This window comes from Molossus molossus, unplaced genomic scaffold, assembly GCF_014108415.1.
Source record: "Molossus molossus isolate mMolMol1 unplaced genomic scaffold, mMolMol1.p scaffold_m16_p_11, whole genome shotgun sequence".
NCBI lineage: Eukaryota > Metazoa > Chordata > Mammalia > Chiroptera > Molossidae > Molossus > Molossus molossus.
The window spans coordinates 8,860,650-8,886,119 of NW_023425346.1; the positions used below are offsets into that span (position 1 = coordinate 8,860,650).

Here is a 25,470-nt window from a genome sequence, read left to right on the forward strand (position 1 = left end):
TTCACCTGCCTCTCACTGCAGACTCTATGTACACCTGCCCAGGTGTCTCTGCAACACCCTGTAGGCCACCGCTAGACCATCCTGTGCAGATGCCTCTGGGGAGGGGGAAGCTGCGGGTCCCTGCAGAAGTATATTTGAAATAAAATCAAATGCGAAATTAGCCATTTTGGTTGCATCAGTATCATTGACTCTGAAGCTCTGAATTCCAAACACCCAGAGAATTGTTTTGTTTTTTGTTTTTCAGTTTCCTCCATTGAACCTAGCAGTGGAAAAAGAAACTATCGCACAGTAAAGAAGAACTTAAAGGAAATGCTGACATGTGCATGACGGGAGGGAGAGCCAGGAAAGAGTAGGTCGATGTTACTGTGTTTAATCAAATGTTTGGATTATTTTAATAATCAGAAAAATGGTGACCATGTAATCGGCATACATGTTCCTGTCTTCTGTCCTACGACTGGAGCCCTGTACTAAGGGGATGGGGAGCACCGTCTCTCAGTGAATCATGGTGAGTGGGCACAAGGAGTCCCCTCGAAGGGGCAGGCGCAGGTTGGGGGAACACAAAGATGCTGGAGCCCTGTGACCCGCCAGGCTGCTTGCTAAGAACATGCTTGTAAAAAGCCATTCTGCCGATGTGCTTTGAGCCACAGCCACGCATTCCCTACCACGTAGCCTTGAGCAGCCACTGAGTGCAGTGCTGAGCCCACGCCCAGGGTGGGGCCAGCGACGCTGGAAACCTGCCCTCACCCACCACGCTTCCTGCGAGCGTCCCGCCTGCCAGGCGCGGTTCTCAGTGTTCACTGAGGACCACTCACTGCCTCCTGCGATAATCCGTGCAGCTGCCAGCTGGGCGCTCTACGCATGGGACACTGGGCCCTCACCCGTGCGGTTCTGTGGTTAGAGCGTCGGTCTGTGCTCTGAAGGGTCGCGGGTTTGATTCCCCGTCAAGGGGGCAGGTACTTGGGTTGCAGGTTTGATCCCCAGCCCTGGTGGGGGCACACGCAGGAGGCAACCAATCAATGTGTCTCTCTTACATCAATGTTTCTCTCTTTCTCCCCTCTTGCCCTTCCTTCCGTGCTCTCTAAAAATCAATGGAAAAAACTATCCTCAGGTGAGGATTAACAAAGCAATAAAATGGACACTGAGGTCCAGAGGGGTCGTGAAGCCCCTTGCCCCAGGACCCACCCCGCTGGCCAGCGGCAGTGTGAACACGTCCGGAGCCGGGCCTCAGCTGCAGCAGCCTCCTCGCCAAATCAAGCATGGGCCAAGCCCACACCAGTGCACCAGCAGCCCGCTTCCCCACACCACTCCCCAGGGCCCCTGGCACCACAGCCCAACAACACCCACTGGGGACTGTGGGGGGCGGCCTGGGAAGGCTCGGGCGACACAGCCCCTCGGCTGTCCAGCTGGGCGCCTCAAATAGGTCCCCCAACAATGAAGAGCCTCCGTTTCCCCATCTGTAAAATGGGAACTGCACCCACCTCAGAGGGTCATGGCAGAGACCTGGGTAACCACATAAAGGGCTGGTTGGGGCAAAGCAGGAAATGTGTCTTTCCAAGTAATGGGACATTCTACAGCTTGATTGAGGACAGAGTGAGGGAAGGGGAGTGGGCCATGGAGGGTGCCCACCCATAACCTCACCGCCTCATGCTCACGCCCGCTCACGCCAGGCAGAACCCACGCACTCCCACAAGTTGGGGCTGAGGCCGGACGCACCCCTGGAGGCCGGTTAGCAGCCTCGCCGTGGGTGCCACAGCCTAGACCAGATGGGACAACACAGCCTCCCAGAGCTGAGACTCCCTCTTCTGTTGGCCTCGACCTCCGCCAGCTCTGCGGGCTTTGCACGGCGGAAGTGCGCTCACTGTGCTGCTCGGCCGAGACACAGGCTCATCCCTAATTTGGACATTTTCTCCCCACATCCAGCCAAGATAGGAAAATACATCACATACCAGGCCTAGGAACGTGGATCCATGAAGTCCAGGGGCCACGACCCGCGGGTGCGTCGGCACCTTTGCAGCTGCGCGGCGCTGCCCTGCACAGACCCCGGGAGACACGGTCCCTGTCCCGGCTCAGCGGCAGTTCCGGCCGAGCCAAGACCGGCCGCCCGTCAGGAAGGCGCGGGCTGGCAGGGCTCGGTGTGCGGGCCCTGCACACACTTTTCCCATTTCCCAGGAGCAGGGCGGGCTCCCGGCTCCCGGCAAGGCGTCTGAAACCATGGGAGGCCACACACTAGTCGCAGGCGGCCCAGGGCAGCCCCTTCGAAGGCCTCCTGGTCACAGGCGGAGAAAACATGCACTTTAGCCACCTCAGCAAATTGCTCCTTCAGCGGCTCGGGCCTGCACCCCGACCCCGGAGCCACGGGCGCCCATGCTCCCCGCCGGCTCTGCTCCTACACGGCACAGGCCTGGGCGGTGGGACACTTACGTGTTTGTCTGGGAAAGTAGTCCCCTCCCCACTAGAGAGAGGAGCTGCTCCCCTCCAGCACCCACGCCCGTTCCTTTTCCCCTGAAGTTTCTGCCACTGCGGAAGGTGAACTCACAAAGGGGAGACTCGCAGACACCCCGCCACACAGAGCACGCTGGCCGGCGACGCCCCACAGTCCCCCGAAGGCCCGCAGCACGGCCAGCCTACCTGGGGGTGCAGGGCAGGGTGCCAGGCGGGAGCCCACCCGGGAGCACCTCAGGACAGCTCTCTGCCTTCTTCAGCCACGGCCTCGGCTCCATCAGCCTCTGCCGTTATCGCCGGAGGGAGACTAATGCTCACCAGCTGGTTCGGTGGTTTAACCCTCTCGGCGTCCAGGGCGCCCAGCCAGGCGAGAGCACAGTCCCTCTAACAGGGCCCCACGCCGAGCCGCTGTGAATTCAGCAAATACGAGGGCAACAGCTGAGCGCTCAGATTCGCCGGGAAAGCGGCCTGGGCGGGTGAGGGGAGAGGAGCTGTTCCAGAAACCCACCCTCATCACAGTGCTCTGACTCCAAGAGAGCCGACGGGAACTCAGACGGGGCTGAGAAAGCCAGACAGAGAGCAAAGACTCCCGCCTGGAACTTCCTCTCCCCACCTTTGTGAACCCCACCCAGTCTGTCTGGGGTGTGATGCCTCAGGAGAAGCCAGGGGAAAGGTCTCCTCCAGGGAAGCAGTCAACAGTCCCCGGATTCACCCTTCTCAGCTGTCACCGTTCCCTAGCCTGTGCTCATGTTCTGTGCTCTCGGTCACCCATTGCTGCCTATGAACTCTTATTCATTCCTCAGAAGTGGCAGGCGTGCTTCCTCCAGGAAGCCTTCCCAACTCTCCCCCCAGGGCAGGAAGGGCATCCGGAGCTGACCCTCTGGAAGTCCTTACCACATTGAGATGCTGATCCCCTGCTTGTCAGTCCCTCTCCCGGGCTGGTGAGCTCCCGTGGGCTCAGAGGGTGGGGGTGCCCAGTGACCGACACGACGACTGCCGTGAGCTCCCGTGGGCTCGGGGGTGGGGTGCCCAGTGACCGACACGACGACTGCCGTGAGCTCCCGTGGGCTCGGGGGTGGGGTGCCCAGTGACCGACACGACGACTGCCGTGAGCTCCCGTGGGCTCGGGGGTGGGGTGCCCAGTGACCGACACAACGACTGCCGTGAGCTCCCGTGGGCTCGGGGGTGGGGTGCCCAGTGACCGACACGACGACTGCCGTGAGCTCCCGTGGGCTCGGGGGTGGGGGTGCCCAGTGACCGACACGACGACTGCTGGACGCCTGCCACCCAATGAAGAAACAACCCCCTCAGATCGCCGTTCTCGAGACCAAGGCTCAGGCCACGGAATTCTGTGTCTGCCACCGGGGCTCAGCTGCTGGCGGAACAACAGCAAAGGGAGAAGAGTCGGACCGAGTGGATGGAGAGTAGAAAAGCAGTCTGTATTTCCAGCCTCCCAGCACTATGAACTACTACCATCATACTTTCCTTCTTTTTATTCCTCTCCCGAGGATTTTTTTTCCCCCATTTATCTTCAGATAGAGTGGGAAGGAGGGAGAGAGAGAGAGAGAGAGAGAGAGAGAGAGAAAGATGTGAGAGAGACACATTGATTGGTTGCCTCCCGCATGACCCCAACCAGGGCCAGAGACTGAACCCAAACAAAGTACGTGCCCTTGACCAGAATCAAACCCGGGACTCTGGTCCGTGGGCCGACGCTCCAGCCACTGACCTAACTGGCCAGGGTACTACTACCGTACTTTTTTTTTTTTTTTATCCTCACCCAAGGATATTTTTCCATTTTTTGTACAGATAGAGTGGGAGGGAGGGAGGGAGGGAGAGAGAGACAGAAACATCGATGTGAAAGGGACACATCGAGTGGCTGCCAACCGCACAACCAACCAGGGCCGGGGACAAACTGCAACCGAGGTACCTGCCCTTAGGGGGAACCGAACCCGGGTCTCTCTAGACCGCAGGCCGACGCTCTAACCGCTGAGCCAAACCGGCCAGGGCTACTATCATACTTTTTAAGTACAACACAGACCTCTCCTGTCCAGAGGTCATTTACCCTCAATCTCTACCAACTGCAGCCAGGAACCCAGAAAGGTAAAGAGGTCCCCGGGCCCCTATCCTGTGCCTCAGAGGCCTGGCACTAAGTAGAAGGGCCCTTTGGGCCCCCGAATCCTTGGTTTTAAAACAATTCAAACAAATGTGTATGTTTCCTTAGTGCACAAACCTATGCAGGTAGGCAGGTACACATAGGTGGATGTAAGTTAGAGAGGGTGGGGCATGGGGATACTTCAGACAAGCGGGGTATCAGCAAGAGGTGGGAGGAGGGAGGCAGCATCACAAAGGAAGAGGGGCCTGAAACTCGGGGCTCAGGCAGACGCCAGTTCAAGTCCTGGCTCGACCACTTAATAGCCGGGTAGCCCTGGCAACATGCTAACAGGTAGGCCTTCCATAAACAGCCCAATGCTTTTGAATTAAACAAAATCGACTAATTGAATTAGGCCTTGAAGGAGACGGGGTTTGGAGAGGCAGAGGCCCAGGGGAAGACGCTGGGTGAGCTCAAACTCAGAGGCTCAGAAGTGCTTGGGTGTGGGAGGCGGGAGGCGAGCATGTCAGCGGACCCTAGAGACCCCTCTCTCCCTGCGGCAGAGCCCCCACTCTGCGAGGAGCCAGCAAACGTCAGGGCCCGGCCTGCTCTTGGCTGTGTCTGCACTAAACACCCAAGACATGCAGGAGCCGCTGAAGACCCCCGAGTTGGAGAGGTCAGCACCCATCCTCGGCTCCGCCTTGGGCCACTGGCACTTACACACCCCTGCGCAGGGCTGCGATGGGGGCAGGGCCACTGTCCTCTCGGACGAGGAAAAACCCTGAATGCACCGAATGGCAGCCTGGTATCAGACTCAGGCCTTCCCACCCCAGGGCAGGGGCTGCTCCCCTCCACCACCCCCAGGCTTCGTGGAGGCGCTGCCGCCCCACAAGGATGGATGGGGGCTCTCTGGAGTTCTCCGGTCCTTCCCGCCACCTCTCTGCAGGGGCAGGGCCTAAGGCTCTAGCGCTCTGACCTCTGCCAAGTGCAGGCAAGGGGTCCAGAGGCAGGAGGCCTGGGAAGGCGCTGGGGCAGAGATGGAGCACAGGCTTTGAACCCAGGACCCACGAAATCCCAGTCCTGCCCTTGCTCATGGTGACTCCGCGGGCCTCGTGGGAACTGTGGGGCACTGGCTGTAGGAAGCTGCAGAGGAACTGGAGGCCTGAGGGCAGGTAGAAAATATAACAGATAATAACAGAGCCACCTTTAAGTGGAGCTGGAGCACCAAGCAGAGCCACCGCCTCGCCTGCCTCGTGCCAGCTGCAGACCTTTGTGATGCTAACACAGCGCTCACCAACCTACCGACAGGGCCTAAAGCAACCTCCGTCCCAGAGCACTGTCCGCAAGGATGACAAGGAAGCAGATATTATAACTACAAGAAGGATGGCTACCCCGCTGGACTTGAAAACATCCTTTGAAATTCGCGTCACTGTGTTACATTGTCTGCACCAACAGGAGTGCCTTCCTCCTGCCTACCCCTTGCCTTTGTCTCCTCAGCAGAACCCTGGTTGGGCTTCTGCCTGCCCCAGTGTTTCCCGAATCCCGATTCCTTGATCTCAAATAAATGCTTGTGGCCTCTGCCTTTGAAAGGTCTTTTATTTTTAGGTTAACAAGAGGGAGCATTATGCATTCAGCCAGGACACGTGGAGGACGGGAGGGATGTCAGGTAGGCCACTGAGTAAGCAGGTCTGGAGCCAATGAGACGGGCGTGGGAATCATGGGGCAGTGATAGTGAAGCCCCCCGCCCCCATGAGCGTGAAACAGCCTGCGCGGGAGGCTCCGAGGAGACGGGAGGACAGACCAAGGGGCGGGGGCAGGGGCAGAGAACACGCGGGCCCTGCAGTGTCCAGAAGCCGGGGAAGCGGGGTGAGTGGCAGGCACAGGTGAGACCGCAGGAGAGGAGTGAGGACCAGGAGTACAGGGGCTTCAAAGAGTGGCCTGGGTGAAGGGATGGGGTTCGGTCCCCATGGACAAGGAGCACAGACAGCTCCACCGAGAAATGAAGCCAGGAGGAGGAGCGGGAAAACTCAGCCAGAGGGCTGGTGGGGGCAAGGGCAGAGCTCTGGGGGGAGACCCCGAGGAGCCGTTGGCGGTAGCTCTGTGCTGCGGCCCCGGGGCTAGGCTGACACCCCATTTCCAGGGTGGGGCTGCCCAGCCGAAATCTGCATGAGGTTTGGAGGAAGTGATCAAGCAAAGGTCCCCTCTCGGGGCCGGGCACGGTGCAGCGTTCTGCAGTCACACACACGTGGCTAGTCTTCTCTCCTGTCGCTGTGCAGCTGGAGACTGCCCCACTCCCACCGCCAATATGTCCCAACAACTAAAGCGCAATGGTGTAAAACAGTACAGGAGTGAAAAATGCCCATTCAAAGTGCAAGATACGGGACTTCCCCAGCGGCCGCCAATGAACAGAATGCAGAAAGGTCTTGGGCATGGTTTCAGATTCCATGTTATTCATTTAAGAAACAAACACGTGCCCTGGCCAGTGTGGCTCAGTGGGTGAGCGTCGTCCAGTGCACCAAAGGGTCGCTGGTCCAGTACCTGGTCAGGCACGTGCCCAGGCTGCAGGTTCCATCCCCTGTCGGGGGGTGTGGGAGGCACCGATCGATGTTTCTCTCTCCTTCTCACTCCCTCTCTCTAAAATCAATAAACACCCACACATATACGTATATACATTTTAATCTTCGCCCAAGGATATATTTCCATTTATCTTCAGGTAGAGTGTGAAGGAGAGAGAGAGAAACATTGATGTGAGAGAGACACATCAATCGGTTGCCTCTGTCACCACCCCGACAGGGTCGAGACCAAACCGCATCCAAGGTACCGGCCCTTGACTAGAATCGAACTCACGACTCTCTGGTTCATGGGAGCCAAACCGGCCAGGGCAATAAAAACGCATTTTAAAAAAGAACCAAACTGTGTCAAGTTATAGTGTAGTACCAAAGGAGAACATCTACTAGCTAAAGAGGCTTTAAAATATCGCTCCCTTTCCGACTCTGGACCGTCCGCGGGGCCAGATTCCCTCCACGTGTCCAGTGACAACCAGACACGACAGACAGCAGAGGCGGAGACGCAGCTGTCCCCCTCCACGCCAGGACCCAGGCGGCTCACAGAAGTGTAACCCCATTTTCTCACCAACTGTTCCTTTAGAAGTTACTTGTCATAAAAATAGGGTGGTGAAGACCTGGGGAAGGGCGGGAACCAGGTGGAGGGGAGTAGTGGGGGGGAATTAGAGATTTATCAATTTCAAATGAGTTCAAAATTAAAATATTTTAAAGTTTTCTCACTTTAAATTTCCAGTAAGGTGATTATCAATAGATACAACCCACCTAAACAGAAGTTCTTTGGGGTCTTCAGTAATTTTTAAGGAAGCAGAAGTTGACCCCCGGATGCAGGGCAGCAGGCCCACCACCCTCGGGCCTCACGTCATGGCCAATCCGCGGCCCGCCCTGGGAACGTGGGCCCCACAGGGCACCTGGGCCAGGACTGAGCATGACTCCGAGGGGAAGGCTCCTCCTGCAGCTGTGGGCTCCGGCCGGGAGGGTGGGAGCCAGCAGAGGGCGGCAGAAGTGAGCCCTGCCTGCCCAGGTCCCCCCCACCCCCGCCTTCCCTCCACTGCAGACCCACTGACCGAGGGCGGACGCTCCAGGGCTCCCACAGCTGCTCTGGGCTGGTCCCATCACAACCCTGTCCTGTGTCACTCCTGTGGCTTTGCACCCATGACAGGACAGGCATGAGGCTGGGTGTCTAGGGAGCCAGGAGGCCTATGCAACAGCCCCGAAAGGACACGCAGGAGCTGGCCTGGTGGGGGGTCAAGGAGAGTGCACAGGCGCCGGGGGAGGGGACACTGAGGCCGGGAGGTGGGCAGGAGCCAAGTGTGCCCACAGAGCGGACTCCATCCATGGTGCCAGGGGGCCACCACAGGCGGTTACAGTCCCTTCCGCCGATGGGGGCGGGGAGCTGGGGTGGTCTGGAAGGCGCAGTCGGGTCTAACGCTGGCTCTCACCCCCCAGCTGTCGCCTGGGATGGTGATTTGTGGCTCCTGGTACAGAGGACTGCAGCTCCAGGAGGCAGGGGAGCCTTCTCTCCGGGCTGCACTGTGATTTTTTATGAGTAAACATTTCCCGATAAAGACTTACTGTCTGCAGAGACCCCTTCATCCCCCAAGGTAAGGGTTTAAGTGGCCTTCTAACTGCTGTTACTTATCTTTACAATGGCCAGTCAGAGCCTGCTCCCCAGCACAGGTTTTCATCCCACTGTATATATTTTTAGTGACTGGTTATAAATCAGGCATCCCCGGGCTCAGGGTCCAGGGTCTCCCCGCTCCAAAAGGCCACGCTGGGAGAACCATCCCTGGCCCCGGCCTCCGGGCTGCTGGCACTGACCGTCCAGGAAGACAGGACACAGGCCCTTTTCTCGAGGACGACTGTGGGGTCGTCTGGAGCCCAGGCCCTTCTCTGGGCCCTCCTCAAGCAGCAGCCTCTGTCGCTCCTGTTCTCTCCCCATCAAACCGCACTCTTCACAGAATCGGAAATCTCATTTCCATCGAGGGACAGATGTCTGACAACAGCCGGGTTGTGTGCCTCCTCCCAGGGGACTGTCCGCGCTCACATCCTGAGGCCGTCGGGATTCATCGCCAAGGACGGATCGAGACAGGGACGCAGAAAAGGCTTTTGAACCCCCAGGAACGGCGACCGGTGCACCTCTGCTGTCTGACGGGTGCACCTCTGCTGTCTGACGGGTGCACCTCTGCGTCTGCGGCAGACCTGCCGGCTCCCGCTCTGCTCTGTGCCCTCGCCACTTCAGCACACGACTTCCGGACCCTAGCACCTGGGTGACCGGGCCGAGGGCCCGCGGCCTGACCAGCTGGAGGAGCAGCCCTCTGGCCCGGCCTGGGGAGAGCCGGTGCGGAGCCCGGGGCTCCCTTCCCCTTGGTGGGATAATTGCACGGGGTGTGGAGTTGCCCTGGGACGGAACTCCAGCAGCAATCGGTGGTGCCTGGCCTGCCAAGGTGCCCTCACCAGTGGCTTCCCTCTCCTGTCTCACCTGCTCAGTGCCCCTGCTCACATCCCAGATGAACCCCAAGCGCTGGACCCTCCCTCAGAGTCTGCTTCTGCAGACCAGAACCAGATGCCACGTGCACAGGGGACCTCAGGATCAGGGTACACCGGAGACTGCCCGGGGTGGCCGGGAGGCTGGGCCACCTTCTTCTCAAGACAAGGTGGCCCGCAGGGCTGGCACAGCTTGGTGACCTGGTGGGAAGGACACTGCACTCAGGAAGGGTTAGCGGCCACGGGGGGAGGGGGGGAGGCGGGGAGACTGGCAGTGGGGCTGGGGGGTTGGGGAGGACCCCTGCAGGCAAAGGGCAGAGGCAGCTGCACAGCCCACACCCGACAAGAGAGTGGTGCGGACCTGCAGCCTGGGTGCAAAGCTGCCGGCCCCACCCAGGCAGCCCCCGCTGGGAAGCTCTTGCACACATAGCAGCCTGCCGCTGGGCTGGGTCCTCTCCCTCCCAGGACCCCCGGCGAAGGGGCCAGGCTGCTCCCTGAGTGCAGCTGGCTGTTTCTGCACAGGGGAGCTCAGGACACGTGCCCCGCTCTGCTCAGCGCCGGGGGAGAAGCTTCAGGGCCGCCCTGGTTCCCCCGAACCCTAACCCCCACCCCGGGATCGCCACCCAGGGAACACCGGCTCTGCTCAGCGCCGGGGGAGAAGCTTCAGGGCCGCCCTGGTTCCCCCGAACCCTAACCCCCACCCCGGGATCACCGCCCAGGGAACACCGGCTCTGCTCAGCATCGGGGGAGAAGCTTCAGGGCCGCCCCGGTTCCCCCGAACCCTAACCCCCACCCTGGGATGGCCGCCCAGGGAACACCGGCTCTGCTCAGCATGGGGGGAGAACCTTCAGGGCCGCCCCGGTTTCCCCGAACCCTAACCCCCACCCCGGGATCGCCGCCCAGGGAACACTGGCTCTGCTTCTCGTTTCGTTTTGTGTTTTAAGTTCCCAGAAACTTGTGACTCCTCCTTAGAGGTACATGCACAAAAGACATGCTGGCCACCCACAGCCCAGCCAGGACACCAGTCCGTGTAGTGACACCCAAGGCGTCCATGCGGTGGCCCCAGGGACTCTCCAGAACCTGCTCGCAGATGTCACCCAGTGGCTGGCGCAGGCCTCCTGTGGCCTCACAGTGCCTATGGGGAACGTCACCACTAAGCAACTGAGGACCTGCATCTCCCACTTTGAGCTCAGTGTCCCCTCCCCGCAACGAGGCCCATGAAGGCTTCGACACAGCCGCGTGCGCCCACACCTGCGGCCAGGCCCTGGCGACCCCCTGTGAGGACGACCATTCTTCAGCCTCACCTGCCTTTGCCTAGACAGAGGCTCCGCCTCCACAGTCCCGCGGGAGTAGAGGACAGGACTCACAGACAGGCCGGTGAGGACCCTCAGAGGTCCCCCTGAGCCAGACCTGAGGTGCAGGCCTGAGCAGGAACACCCAGGAGGAATGTTCCAGAAACGGAGAGAGGAGGGGGGTGAGAAGGAGCCTGGAGGACTGGAAAGGGTCCCCACAGAGACCCTGGATCCCTCCAGTGTCTCCCCGAGAGCCAGAGTGACCCGGGGGCCATGGTGGGATGGCGACCTCAGGACAGAGAGCAGGGCTGAGAGGTCCCACACTCCCCTGCAGCCTGCCCCTCCTGGCCATCCTAAGGTGACCCTTTGTGGGCCTCTGCTTCAGGCACAGCCCAGGAGAGGGGGTACACTTGTCCCTGAGAGAGAGAACAGGACCCGAGGACACGCCGCTCCCAAGGTGCTGGAACCCAGGGCTCCTGGCTCCCAGGGCTCCCCTCCAATACTGCTGCCGAGCCCCAGCCTCCCCCACAGGAGAGGCATGGCCTGCAGGTCCCCAGACTCCCCCACAGGAGAGGCGGGCTGGGCTGGCCTGCAGGTCCCCAACCTCCCCCACAGGAGAGGCGGGCTGGGCTGGCCTGCAGGTCCCCAACCTCCCCCACAGGAGAGGCGGGCTGGGCTGGCCTGCAGGTGTGACCCCCCCATATGGAGCCTGAGCCAGCTGAGCTCTTCTGCCCTCCCCACCCCCAGGTTCCACTGGGCCTCACCAGCACATCTGAGAGGCAGCAGATTTGACAGCCTGAGAGACACCAGTCCCCGCAGACCCCCCCAATACAGCACCCATTTTATATTCTCCGTGACATGGTCACCCGTTTGGGGGGACTTGCTGTCTCTCAAACTGAACTGTCCGTCCCAGGACAATGGGACATTTTCAGGGTGCTCCCTGCCGTATCCTAGCGACTAGAACATCCCCAGACACACTGGGCCCTCAGCAAAAGCTGTGGACAGACAGAGGAGAGGACGGAGGGCGAAGGGAGGAGGAGAACGGAGGAAGGTTTTCTGAAGAGCCGAGCAATCGGGCGGGAATGACCTGCACTTCCTCTGCCGAGCAGGTGCGCTGTGCCCGGCCGCGCCCAGGCCCGCGCTCACGCCTTCTCAGGACCCCTCCCGTGTGCGACCCCTGCGCCCTGGCGTGTCCTCCCTAAGGCTCTCACCTGGCCTGTCTCAGGGACACTCAGTGTTCCCGCTTGTGGAGGTCAAAAGGACATGAGGGAGGAAGGGGACAGGCCTGGTCACTCCAAGTTCAGCCCAAAGAGGAGGCCCAGGGACAGAAGGCCGTCGCCGTGATTCCTGCTTCTGAAGAGCCAGAGCTCGGAGCCCCTCCCCACGGAGTGTCCACAGGCGCCCGCACCTCTACCTCGCCCGCTCAGCATCACAGAGGGCCTGCCCTGCCTTTCACAGCCCCGGTCCCGGGCTGGCCTGCCCCGCCCGGCGCGGCTGGGCCGTGTGGCTACCCCTAGCCTGGTCTCAGTGACCGTCTCGCAGCGTGCGGGGGACCAGGGCCAGGTCCCCGAGAAGACTCCTGGACTTTCACTGGCATCACCTGGAGGCAGACGCTCCATCAGAGCTCAGGGGTCCGGCCCACACTCACCGGCAGCAACTCTTCGCCACTTGGGGGGGCCCAGGCTGCCCCAATGCCCAGGAGAGGAAAGCCAGCAGGAGTGTGGGACACAAACAGTGTCCCAGGGACCCCTCGCTGTAGCCAGCCATGGCTTCCCAGTGACGAGGCTGGCACTCCGTGTGACTTCAGGGGGTCTGAGTGGGTTTCTGTCCCGCACAACGAGCGTCCTGGCTCAGCGTCTATGGAGGAGAGCCGTTCGCTCAGCTGAGGTCCTGCTTGCTGTCCTCCGGTGTCCTCATAGGTCGCCTGTGGCCCTCCTGGGCGTGGCATTAAATCTGGCTGCTGCCCATCCTCCAGGGCCCCTGACTGAGAGCCACGGAAGGGGCGGGCATGGGGCGGGGGAGGGGGGGCTCCTGGAGCCACCAGCGGGGACTCACTGAGGACAGGCTGAGGCCATGGCGTAGAGGGCGGGAGGACAGTGGAGGGGCCAACCAGGGCCAGGCCAGGGGAGGCGGGAGGGTGGGCAACTGCAGCCCGCGTGTGCCAACTCAGCCATGCCCAGGGGATGCCATCCGCCCTGCCCTCGCCGCTGCAGTGCTGTCCCGAAGAGGGCCTGTGCCCACGCCGTGGGGACGCCACTGGGCTCTGAGGCCCGCCTTCCCGGGCAGCCCCCAGGCAGGGACGGTGCCCGGCTGCGGAGTCCCAGCTCTGCTTCCGGCGGGGCTCCCTCGCACGGCGCTGCGTGACCCTGGGAGGCCTGCCCCTTTCTGGGTCTCAGTGGACCAGATGGCCCCCGAGGCCCCTGCCACTCAGAAGTGTAGGAAAAGCTGACCCTGCCAAGCTGAGGGCATCACGCAGCGCTGGCCCTGCCCAGCCAAGCAACAGGAGCCCAGGGCCACCTCTCCCCACCCCGCCCGCCCACAGCCCCGCTGCACAGAGCCCACGGCGCTGCCACGATCAATTACTGGGAGACCAAGCGAGGATGTAATCTGGTGATAAAGAACTGGAAGTTAGCTGGAGGCTGGTGCTCCTTCCAAGTGATTTACTCAGCTCCCCTCCACACTTGCACCCTTAATGTAATTATTTACTTTGTCATTAAACACCCTCCTTCCACTCCCGTTATTTGTAGAGCTTCTGGAGCCTATAGAATTGGCTGGCGATGCTGCCGACTGGCCAGGGGAAGCCAGGTCCGCCCCGGGGAGCAGCGGGGCTCACAGCCTGGGACAGCCTGGGACTCGGGGGTTTCAGGGCCACAAGGCCAGGCCCAGAGGCCACAGGCCTCCCTGCTCACCCTCCCTAACACCCTCACCTCGCCCTCCCTCATTCCTCCCTCCTTTCTCCTCCCTCCCTTCCTTTTTTTAAAAACTAAGATATAATTCACATACCATAAAATTCACCCTTTTAAAGTGTACAATTCAGCGGTTTTTAGTGTATTCACGGGGTTGTGCCAGCAGCACAGTATCTAATTACAGGGCATCCGTCAGCCCAGAAAGGAACTCCGTGCCATCGGAGTCGCTCCCCTTCCCCGCTGCCCTCAACCGCTGATCTATTTTCTGTCTGTGGATTTGCCGTTTGGGACAGTTCGCAGGAGTGGAATCATGCAATGTGTGGCCTCCTGTGTCTGGCTTTTCCCCAAGCGTAATGTCATCAAGCTTCATACAAGTTAAAACACTGATCAGTGCTTCACTCCTTTTTATGGCCTAATAATATTCCATGGTGTGGATATACGACATTTTGTTTGTCCATTCGTTGGTTAATAGTCACTTAGGTTATTCAGAGTTTTTAGCTAAGACACGAACGTTGCTATAAATATTCACACACAGGTGTTTGTATGAACACGTTTTCAGTTTGCGTGGGTGTGTGCCTAGGAGAGGGGCTGCCGGCCCCGCCCCCTCAGTCAGCTGGCAAGCTCCGCCCTGCTCCGTCTTTGAGGGCTCAGCCAGGAGCTGCGGCAGGCCCTCTCAGGGAGGACGCCACTCTCCAGTGAGAATGACAGCAGCCCCGTCACCCACACACCAGGCCCTCACCCCCCGAGCCAGCCAGGTGAGCTCCCTCACCCCTTTCACAGATGACCGAGGGCAGCCCACGCTCATACCTACATGTGAACTACCCCCTCCCCCGCCTGCCTGCCTCTGATTGAAGGCACACCTGTTACTTCGCTCATCACCAACGCAGCCTGGAGGATGTGATCAACGTGCAGACTTTGGGGACCATCCCCTCCAACCTCAGAACTCAGAGAGGCAGCCAAGTGTGGCTTTGGCAATTGGGGCTTCCCTTTCTGACCTTCTCCTCCCCTGGGTGAGCTCCACCAGCCCCAGGCAGTCCAGTGCCACCAGGCAGTCCCTGGGAAGGGGCCTGGTAGCCTAGGTCACAAAAAGGGACACAGGGCAGCCTGGCCTCTGCACAGCTCGAGAGCGAGCTCCGGGCGCCTGCTGGCGGCCCCCACACACCGCACAGGACCTGCTCTGCCACGCGCAGTGCACCCGCGGACGTCCCTCAGTTTCCGAACGACGGGGACTGAGGAGGGTGAAAGCTTGTGCCCGGTGCCCACTGCCCAGCCCATGCCAAACCCAAACCTTCCTCTCAAATGGTGCTGCTCAAAACGGGACACAGACTGACCTTCCCAGACCAGAGGCCTCGCTGCCTGGTGTCTGGGGTGTAGACTTCCCGATCCCCACAAATGTAAGACATCAGTCCACGCCCGCTGGGGGCAGGGCCAGCCAGCACCCCGTTTCAAGGGAAAGGCCAAGGGCAGTTTCTCAAGACTGAGCCCCTCCAGCCGGGAGGACAGGCTGTCTGCACCTGGGGGCGGGGTGTCCAAACACGCCCTGCTCACCCCGGGCTAGGCGGGCTGGGCCTCCAACATCTGTGTTTGGCTGCGCAGCAGCCAGGGGACAGAAACACAGGAGGGGCCTCTGGACACCGCCTCACAGGGCTGCCAGCCCCAAGACAGAGGCTGGGGCTGGGGAGCAAAGGGAACCCCTCTGCAAAGAGCTGACAGAACCAGCCACCATGAGCCATTCTCAGACCCCAGGACCTTTGCCCATGCTGTTTCCCTTTGCACATCATGGGCAAACTGCTCCTCCTTGTAAAAAGACTCAGCGCAGTCCTGCGCCTTTGTTCATTCACTCTCACACATTTGTGGGAAGCATGTGTGCACTCTTGGAAAAGTTCTAGAATAATAATAATAATGCTGAGAGCAGCAACTGCTTTATACAGAATGTCTGTGCCATGCCAGGTACATGCTATCAACGCTCTTCACCATCAAAGCTCTGTATCTGCAATCCTAGCCCTCAAAAGACAAGTATTTTTCCGTTGTTAAGATGAGAACACTGGGGTTCAGATCAGCTAAGGACACCCAACTGGGAAGTGGCAGAGCGAGGATTCGAGCCTCGCCCGCCCATGCCGAGCCTCACTGGCCGGAGGAACTGGCTGGCGGCCCGGAGGAGTCACTGCACACGCCACCCCCAGGGCTCGCCCTAGGCCCTGCCGCCTGTGCAAACCAGCCGACGAGTGCCGCTGAGCACTGCAGGACCCCGAAAGACCAGGGCCTTGCTCAGCAAGTAGGGCCTGCTCGGGCACGTCCCTTCCCTGAAGGCTTTCTGACCACTCCAAGGCATCAGGCAGTGACCACATCAGCATCATAAAAGGGGGTGTCTGGTGTCTCTCAAAGGGCCACAAGCTCTTGGGGACAGGGACTACGGCTCCTGCTCCTTGGATGCCCCTCTCACCCGCCCACCAGCCCTGTCTGGCGCTGGCACAGGGCTTCGGAGAGGCAGCAGCTTCAGTCCGATGCACTACTTTCCCGTCACTGCGCAGACAACGGAGAGCTCGGACGGAGCCGCAGGACCTCAGCCTGCACGGGCAACTGGCCACATACCCACTGGGACCCCCCGCCAGCCCTGGGCCCCACTGCAGGGCAATCAGGAGGCCTCTGCTTCCCCACCCAGCCACCCCACAGGTCCCCGGAGGGCAGCGCCGGTCCCTGTCCTGCCTGGCTGTCAGACCCAGGCCCTCTGCACTCCTCCCTCCAGCCTCTCTCCCACAGCCGAGCCTTCCGGACCTGAGGGGGCAGTGTCTGCCTGACCCCGCGGTGGCTGCTTCCCCGATTTCTGGGGAGGGGAGCCTGGGGAGGCGGTTTAGGAAGCTCCACCTGCCTCCCAGGCGGGAGCCCCTCCAAGGCCCCAGCCACACACCCCACTGGAGACACAAGGGCCAACTGGCTGACCCCAAGGCCCTGCACGCCCAGGGGCCACTCTGCTGCTCCCACACCAATGTCCCCCGCCCTTCCCTCTTCTACCTGGTAAACCCTGGGTACCACTCAGGGCCCAGGGCGGGGCCAGGCCGGGCACCCTCTGCCACGTGTCTCCGCAGAGCCCTACATTCCGTCCCCAGATGCCTCCAGGTGTCCCACATCCGCCCCAAACACCAGGCCTGGTTTCATTATCTTCAAAATGTTCCTGAGATCAGAGGCGGTGAGACCTGGCTACAAACAGAAAATAAATGACCCCCCCACCAATGATAAATGGTTCTATTAGCAAACCAGATTGTTAAACTCCGATATAACAGAACGCAGGAAGCTGGGGCCCATCCATTCTCCCGCCGGCGCATACTGAGTTGTAAATAGGTTATTTTGTGTGTAAATAACACATTAAAACACAGCATTAGCTGTGTCTTTTGATAGAGAGGAAATTGTTACAAATAAATAATTCCGGACAGGAATGTAAAACAAGCCAGATTTAATAGTGCACGCCTGGTGCAGCCATGTTAAACATGACTAAAATGATAAAGCCCAGAATACACTAATAGTAAACTATGGACTGGCATCAAAGTAATGAGGCTATATTTTTACTGAGCTTTAGAAATGCTAAAATTAGTTTTGACAGAACCAAACATCAGAAAAATGTTTCTGACATAAATACTATCAATTTGGGGAGCTGGGGTTTGGGCCAGGAGGGGGGCAGAACTGGGGACAGCTGTGTCCCACCCATAAGCAGGGCCTGAGAAGTCGGTGTCCAGTCCCAACGGTGTCACTAGCTGACCATTTGTGCTTCCTGTCTCTGGATCCGTTTCCACTTCTGTAAAAGGAACTGGTTCAAACAGATGACCTCTGCAGTCCCTTCCAGTCCGTGCAGCCGCCCCCTTACCCACGGGGCAAACATCCCAAGTCCCCACGGGATGCCTGAAACCACGCAGAGGACCGGCCCTTATAAAAGCTGTGCTTTTTCTTACACATACGTAAGTGAAATCTATGATAAAGCTTAATTTATAAATTAGGCACTGTAAGATTAACAATAACTAATGACAAAAGAGAACAATTACAACAATATTCTGTAATAAAAGTTAGGTGACATGTGGTCTCTCTCCAACAGCCGATCTGATAACCCAGACGGCTACTGGGTGACGAGCGGGCGGGGCACGTAAAGCGTGGGGTCGCTGGACAAAGGCATGATGCGTGTCCTGGCGGGGGCAGCAGGGCAGCCTGCCACTCAATGGCACACAATTTGAAACTTGCTTTTTCATTCCTGGAATTTTTCATTTAATATTTTCAGACTAAAGTAGACCACGGGTAACTGAAACCACAGGTAAGGGGAGACTGCTAAAATTGAAAATAACCTCAAAGCTCCCCAACACTGCAACAATGTAACATGCACAGCACACTGTCCCACGAGAAATGAGGCCGTGGCCATGAGGCGTGGCTAAGCCCGAGAGAACGGGAGCAGCAGCCACATCACTGCCCGCGGCTGCTGTCATTCTGCGTGGCCAGAGCCTGCCAGCTCACATGCTCCAGCCAGAGCACAGCAAGGGGTCCCGAGGGCCACTGCGACCAAGGGCAGAGGCCCAGCGGGGCGGGTCTCCCGGAGCGCAGGGGGAGGGGAGCAGTCTGCTGCGTCTGGGTGAGTGGGCTGCCAGTCTGATTTTGGGTGGCAGCTTGGAGTGGCGCTTAGAGCATGAGGTCTGGTGCCGTGGGTGAGACCACAACATGCAGAAGGAGTGCCCACTCGGATTTATGTCATCAACACTTACTTCATATCTAAGCTGGCTCTGCTGGCCACTGTAGAGACACTCGGCCATGTCGCCTCCCCATGTCACAGACCTCAGGGAAATGAACGGCCTGTCCCAGGACAATAGCTAACAACTGGGGAGCTGGTAAAAGCCAGACCTTCCTGCTGTGCTCTGCTAGGGGCCTAAAGGAGCCTCCGCCCTCCCTGACCCCCTCAGCACCCGCGCCATGCCAGGGTGCCATCCGGAGTCAGACCCGCTCAGAAAACGGCCGGCAGCCGTGCTGCACCCCGCTTCCCGAGTGTGCAAAGCTGTCGGGGGAACTGAGCTCCGCTCTACAGAAAAAGTCCGACAGGAACAGGCTGTTCGTGTGGCTGGGCTGTTAAAACAAGCTCAGAAGCAGCATCCACAGCACTCCTGGAAATCACTTAAATAAGAATAATTGACCACTTAGTCACATCTGAGTGCATTTCAGGCCCAAGGCGAAAGTGTGTGGCCCCAGCCAAGCAGCTCAGGTACACCAGAGAGGCTGGCCTGCTGGGTGGGTTCCAGGGGCCTCGGGAGGAGACCAGGGGCCAAGGAGCAGGCCAGCCCTGAATGACCTTTGGACCAGGGAACCTCAGGGCCAGGAGAGGCAGCTGGCTGCAACAGCCCACCGGGCACACACCTGGCACAAGAGTGTCAACTCCCCTTCTCTCTCACAATCGCTGCCAAGGGGCGGGACGCAGTGGTGAGCAAGCGGTGCGCTGCCCACACAGTGTGGGAGGGGTGTGGCACCAAACCATCAGGCAGAGACACCAGGAGCTCACAGCCACTGATCAGGGGAGGGCACGGTCAGGTCCTAGCCCTGGGCATCTCAGCGAGCGTGCTCATGGTTGACTTGTTTACACACTCAGTGTCTGAGCAGCGCTCCAAGACAGATGCGCACGCCTCACCTCTACACAAACGCCTCGAAGAATCTTTCCAAGAAGCAGGCGGAGCCAGGGATGGCGGCTGGTGCTGGGCTGGGTGGCACAGAGGCCTCCTGCCGCAAGGCGCTCAGAGCTCGCCCCTGGGGACCGTGAGGGGCGAGCCACTTCCGGAATCCAGCGGAGGGGCCTGGGAGGCCTGCTAAATGCACACTGGGCCAGGCCCAGGCCAGGAGATTGGTTCAGCAGGTCTGGGCGGCCTGGGAGTCTGCGCTTCTTACGGTGGTCTCCTGAGATTCTGGTCCCACCTCCAGGGGACAGGGGAGAAGAATGAATTAAAGAGGCCAGGGGCCCGCTAAGCTCTCTTATGCAGGACAGCCTGTGGCAGAGGCCAAGGAGGACTGGAGCCCAGGTCTGATCTCCTACCCATAATCCCTCCACCACTCTCGAGTGGGAAAGACACCAGAAATCTGAGCTTCCTACCACCTGTCTAGCCTCAACAGGTCAACTAGCAAGGGTTAGCAGTGAAGGGGAGACTTTCTAAGTCAGACCCACAGACCTGGAAAAGAAAAACTGGTCATAGTTACTAAGCAAATACTTAAGGTAGACCTCACATAGAGGTAACGTGCCCAGCACTTTCGATGTGCTAACTCAAATCATTTTGACAACACTTTGAAGGAGGTTCCATTATTATGTCCATTCTACAGATGAAAAGACTGAAGCACATACCTGCCCAGGGTCAGATGACCTGCCGCAGATTCTGGGCTGCTTCCTACTACTTCTCTGCGCTATACAGCAGGGGCAGCTGCTGCCCATGAGGTGCCCGTGCCAGGCACATATGTCCACCATAACTTCTACATAGCAGCTCCGTGCATGATTCATGCTTTGCACACGGAAAGGCTTGCTCTACCTCACACAGCAGGACACAGGGCGCCCAGCATGTACAAGCGCATCAGAAGCACCCCGATTTGCTGGGCCCCGCTCCCAGAAACTGCTTCAGGAGGTCTGGAATGGGCCCAAGAATTTGCGTTTCTAACAATTCCCAGGGCCACGATGCTGCTGGGGGGACCCCGCTGGGGGCCTGGCCCAGCATGCAGCGGTGCTCAGAGTCAGATTTAGGTGCTGGCTGCTGCAGGCAGATCCGGGGCAGCGATGCTGCTGGGGGGACCCCGCTGGGGGCCTGGCCCAGCATGCAGCGGTGCTCAGAGTCAGATATAGGTGCAGGCTGCTGCAGGCGCATCCAGGGTTTCCAAAGCCTGTGTGGCCGCCTGGCTTCAGGGACACACAGCTCCCTGGGTCAGACGGGCTCGGAGCCTCATGGCTTCAGCCTTTCTGCATGTCCCAGCCTGGAGGCCTGCAGCAGCTGGGTCCCTGGGGCTCAGCTGGGGCACATAGAGAGGTTCCGAAATATTTTTTGGGGAAAAAAAACAACATTCTGAGGAGAAAAATACGACAGCATTTGGACAGTTTCAGGGTAAAGCAATGAGAAACATCTGAGTCAAATTGCCTTTAAAATTACGCCATTTTAAAAATTACAGAGAGAAAAAAACAACTCTGGGTCAAAATGTGTTTCAAGCTGTATGGCCGGCGAGCTCAGCGCACAGCTCGGGAGGCTGGGAGAGAACCCTGCCGAGGTCCTGCCGCCCAGCCGCCCCCACCGGCGATTCGGGAACCTGCCCCAGCCTGACCAGCACCTGCCCCTGGCCCGGCTGGCCCTGCTGCAAAGGTCTGTGATGCGCACCACGGCTCAGAGAGGCAGCAACTCTTAGTGGAAACCCAGCCCCGGAAGGTCCAGCTCACAACACAAAAGGAGGCCAAGCAACGAACCAGGCGACTTTCAAGGCCCAGAGGACTGGCCGTCTGGAAGAGAGCATGTGCTGTTGGTCCTGGACAGACCAGCGAGGGAGCTGAGCACAGGGACAGACGAGACCTCTCCAAGGTTGGTGCAGAGATGGGGTGCTTACCACAGAGTGCGTACCCATGAGCTGGGCCCAAATCACCCATGAAGAACCTCAGATCACAGACTAACAGCACATACTGCGAGGAGGCTGTCACCCTGTGCCTGGAGCCCAGGCCTTGCTCTCTGGTGAGGCAGCGGGTGGCCTTGCGCAAGTCCCTTCCCCCACCTCACGTCAGCCTCGTCTGCAAAAGGAAAGTTGTCGGAGGGGCGGCCCGACTGCTCGTGCGTGGGGCGGGCTTGGAGCTCCTTCCTGGGTTCCCAAGCTTCGCCCCTGGGGCAACCGGCTCCCTTCCGTGCCCTCTCTCACTCGGGGTGCTCCGCTCTCTCGTTCCTTCTGTGCTGGAGAGCAGCTGGCTGTGCAGGCACCTGAGTGAGGCTTCAGACACGATGAGCCGCTTGCGGCACCTCTGCCACCGCCGCAGGATGCCATAAAGCCCCAATGTCACAAGACCATACAGACTTTGGATAACATCTGTCAAATGCCCTGCATAGGAGAATGAGGCCCAAGAAGGGAAGGGCTTGCCACACTGGGACCCAGGGGTATTGCTGGAACTCGGACCCTGGCCAGTGCCCTCGGGGCCACACCACCGGGCCTCCCTCACTCCATCGGCAGAGCTTGGGCATCACAGTCCCCCAACATCAGGGGACCTGTTCCAAGACACCCTGCTTGCTCCATGCAGGAACAGCCACCCTCCCCCACCCCAGGAAGGCCTCCCCTGGCTGCTGGGAGCGGGCAGAGGGCAGAGTGGTGAGGCGGCTCTCTGGCAGCAGCCGCACCTGACTTGGAGGCTCCAATGACACAAGCCACCTATCCAGGGACACCAGGCTGACAGGTGACATCCACCCTCGGCTGGAAGCTCATCAGCTGAGTGCTCACCTGGGGTCGGGCATAAGGGGACAGGGGGCCTGCGGGGTGGGCAGGGATGCACCCTGAGGTGAGGGTGGGGTGCAGGGGCGGTGCCTCCCTGGAGCTGCTGCATTCCAAGCAATCGGCCCCCTGCCCGCTCCCAGCTCAGGTGAGGACCCTCCAGATCCCATTGTTAGGGCACCGCTGGTGATAACAGGCCCGCTGTGAGGGGGCATCCCCCAGTTGCTGCCTAGTTGCTGCCTAAGTCTCTTCCCCGCCACTCTGACATGGCAGTGAGTCACTGAGGCCCAGCGGAGACACAGCGAGCGGCCTGCTGGAGCTCCCTCGGGCCACAGACACCCTCGCCTCTGTGCGTCAGGCAGAGGGACTGCTTGCGGAGTCGCCACAGGCAGGGTAGGGCCCGACCCAAGGGAAGGGACAGGCCACGTGCAGACGCAGCCAGACCAGGACTAGGAGGCCAGCCTCCAAGCCACGGACAGGCTCCTGCCCTGACCTCCCCTCCACTCGGTTCGGCTCCTGGATACCACCCAGCACGAGTCTACCCTGGACTTCGGCTCCTTCCTCCACCCCCAGCTGGCCCCTCCTCACAGAGCCATCTCCCAGCAGAACAGAGGTCAAGGGCATCACCCAGGTCAGGAGACCAAATGCCCACCTTCCCATGGGAACACAAGGTTGGCCTTGGACATCCCTCTCTGACCTGGGCCACATATCCTGGTAATGACCTCCAACGGAGAATCACAGGAGAAATAAAAATAAAAATAAATGTAGCAGCAATGACCTAGAGGTCCTCCAGTTCACTAGGAAACACCAACTCCCACCCGTTCTATTCCCTAGGCCCCCACCCCGAGCTGAGCCCAGCATGGCCCATAAACAGGAGCACCCCCACCCTCTGGGCGCTGGTCAGAAATGCAGACACTCAGCCCTGCCGGGCCCTGGGCGGGCTCTGCACGCGAACAGCGCCCATCTGTGTTCACATCAAAGTGGGAGCCGGGCCGCATGCGCGCCCGCGCCGGCCAAGGCGATGTCCCGCTGCTCCCTGAGCTGTGCCTGAGCGGCGAGAGCAGCCGGGCATGACTAAATGCACTTGAATAAAAGAGGAAAGAAAAGAAATCTAAGTCCCTCCATTCCTCAGAGACAGAAATAGTTTTGTGGCCTCCAGATGGATTGCGCAGACACTGGGGGAGGTCTCGCCTTCCCGCCAAACTTTCCCACCGGGACGCTGGCACGCAGCAGGGGAGGAGGAGAGCGTTCTCTTCGGGCAGTCAAATGAGAGGCTGTGGCTCGAGCAACCCTTCTGTTGTAATTACGCTGGCCAGAAATTCACCTAAGGATACTAAATTCTGTACCTGACCCTCTAATTACAGCCAGAAGGGATCAAGAGACAATTACTTTCTAAAACAGTCCCCTGTGGGCCAGAGGCAAGAAGCGGAGTCTGGTAGATCTCAAAGGTGCCAACTGAACACACCCCGAGCCAGCCGTGCAGCAGCCCCTGCCTCCCTTCCCTTCCCTTCCCTCTCTGAGTTCTCAGGCTCTCCTGCTGGAGTCTGAGGCGGACCAGCCCCCCCAGATCGGGGGTGGCCAGACCTCCGGGGAATCCTGCAGGCGTCTGCCACAGTGCCTAGCATCCAGGGGCAGGGGCGCCCTCCTCTTCACCCTCCATAAACCCAGCACGCCTGCCCGATGACATCAGCCACCCGTCCAATTAAATCCTAACGGGCTCATGAAAAAGACCCCTGCTGCCCACCAAGTGTGCAAAACAGAGAGTACCTCCTTGGGCAGCTGCCGCTGCGGCCGCCGCCACCGTGGCCACTGCCAGGGCAGAGGTCTTCCTGCCCGGGTCAGGGAAAGCAGCACCCTCTGCAATCCCACTTTTGCCTTCTTTCTTCTCCGTGGCAGTGGCTGCGGCGGACGTGTCCATCTCAGCTGCTCATAGTCCTGGGTGGGAGCCCTAAAGAGAAGACAAAGACACTGAGCACGCTGCCCCCAGACCCAGCCGGGAACGCCGCCCCAGATTCCCGCCGCCACGCACAGTTAAAGCAACCAACTCAATTCTCTCCTAATTGGGAAGGAGGGTTTAATTAATTCTGAGGATTATTAGTTCTGAGATTCATCTGGTCTTTCGAACGACCTCACGGACAACAGCTGCGCGTTTTCATTATTTTTACCCCAGATTTAAAAATCTAAGCAACAAGTTAGTTCCTGCCACTGAGCGGTGAGTAGCAAGAAGAACTGCACCGAGAAATCAAGTCAGAATCACGGGCTTCTCCAACTTGGAATCACAGGGGAGAAGATACATCGCGCAGCAACGACTCAGAGGTCTTGAAAGAAAAGCCCTTGTTTCCCGTCCCTTCCCGCTCGCCAGGACACGCCTTTCATTTATTCATGTGCATGTTCACGCACTCATTCATTCAACACGGTTGTGCTCACAGCACACACTCAGTCAACGTATGTTTAAGCCCCTGCTATGCAGCAGGCATCGTACCTGGTGCTGAAGACACACATGGAGTTTACGTCCTACTTAAGAGACAAATAATAAACGAGGGGGATGTTAATGCACATTTCGCCTCAGTCAGAGATAGCTCGGAAAGAGGAAGCAGGCCCTGGCTGGAGCCCGGGAGAGGGGCTGGCCTCTCTGAGGTGGGATGGAGGCCAGGGCAGCCAGAGGGCAGAGGCGGAGCCAAGGGCCCGGTGAGGGGCTGGCTTGTTAGAGGAGCAGCCCTGAGGAGGACTAGAAGTGACTCCTGGTGTAAAGGGGTCATTCTGCTGTTGTGTGGAGCTCAGATTCGAGGGAAGGGGCACCCAGGAAGCTATGATAGCGGCTGGGTCGGGAAGAGGTGGTGGACCCTGGACGTGCTCTGCAGGCCGAGCAGACAGAACCCAGAGGACCTGGATGCGGCGGTGATGGAAAGAGGAGTCCCCGGTAAGGGCGAGGCACCCAGGGATGCAGGTGTGGGGACGCTAGCCTCCAGCTGGTGGGGGCACAGCAGGGTTGACTGATATACGTCATCACTTGCACGTACTGCTAATTCAGTATTTGATCCAGTATTACAGAAAAGAAATTTGAAAGTCATTCATTTAAGAGAAGGATGATGTCAAAGACAGCCCCCACTGTCGCCTGAGCACCTGAAGGGGCTGTGGTGCTGACGTGGAGCACGGGCTGGGGCAGAGGGCCGGGCAGAGGGCAGGCGCTCGGCGGGGCCAGGAGAGTTAGAGAGGCCTACTGAGACCCACAGAAACTGCTG

At 59.4% G+C, this 25,470-nt stretch overlaps 1 protein-coding gene across 1 annotated transcript in view; it reads right to left on the minus strand.

Annotated features, from left to right (window-relative positions):
- GLI2 (GLI family zinc finger 2) overlaps window positions 1-25,470 on the minus strand; it is a 242,209-nt gene that overhangs the window by 152,518 nt on the left and 64,221 nt on the right. Inside the window, exon 2 of the mRNA XM_036254585.1 lies at window positions 23,996-24,176. Within this exon, the coding sequence (XP_036110478.1) occupies window positions 23,996-24,146 (151 nt within the window). The 5' untranslated portion in view covers window positions 24,147-24,176. The remainder of the gene's footprint in view (window positions 1-23,995; window positions 24,177-25,470) is intronic.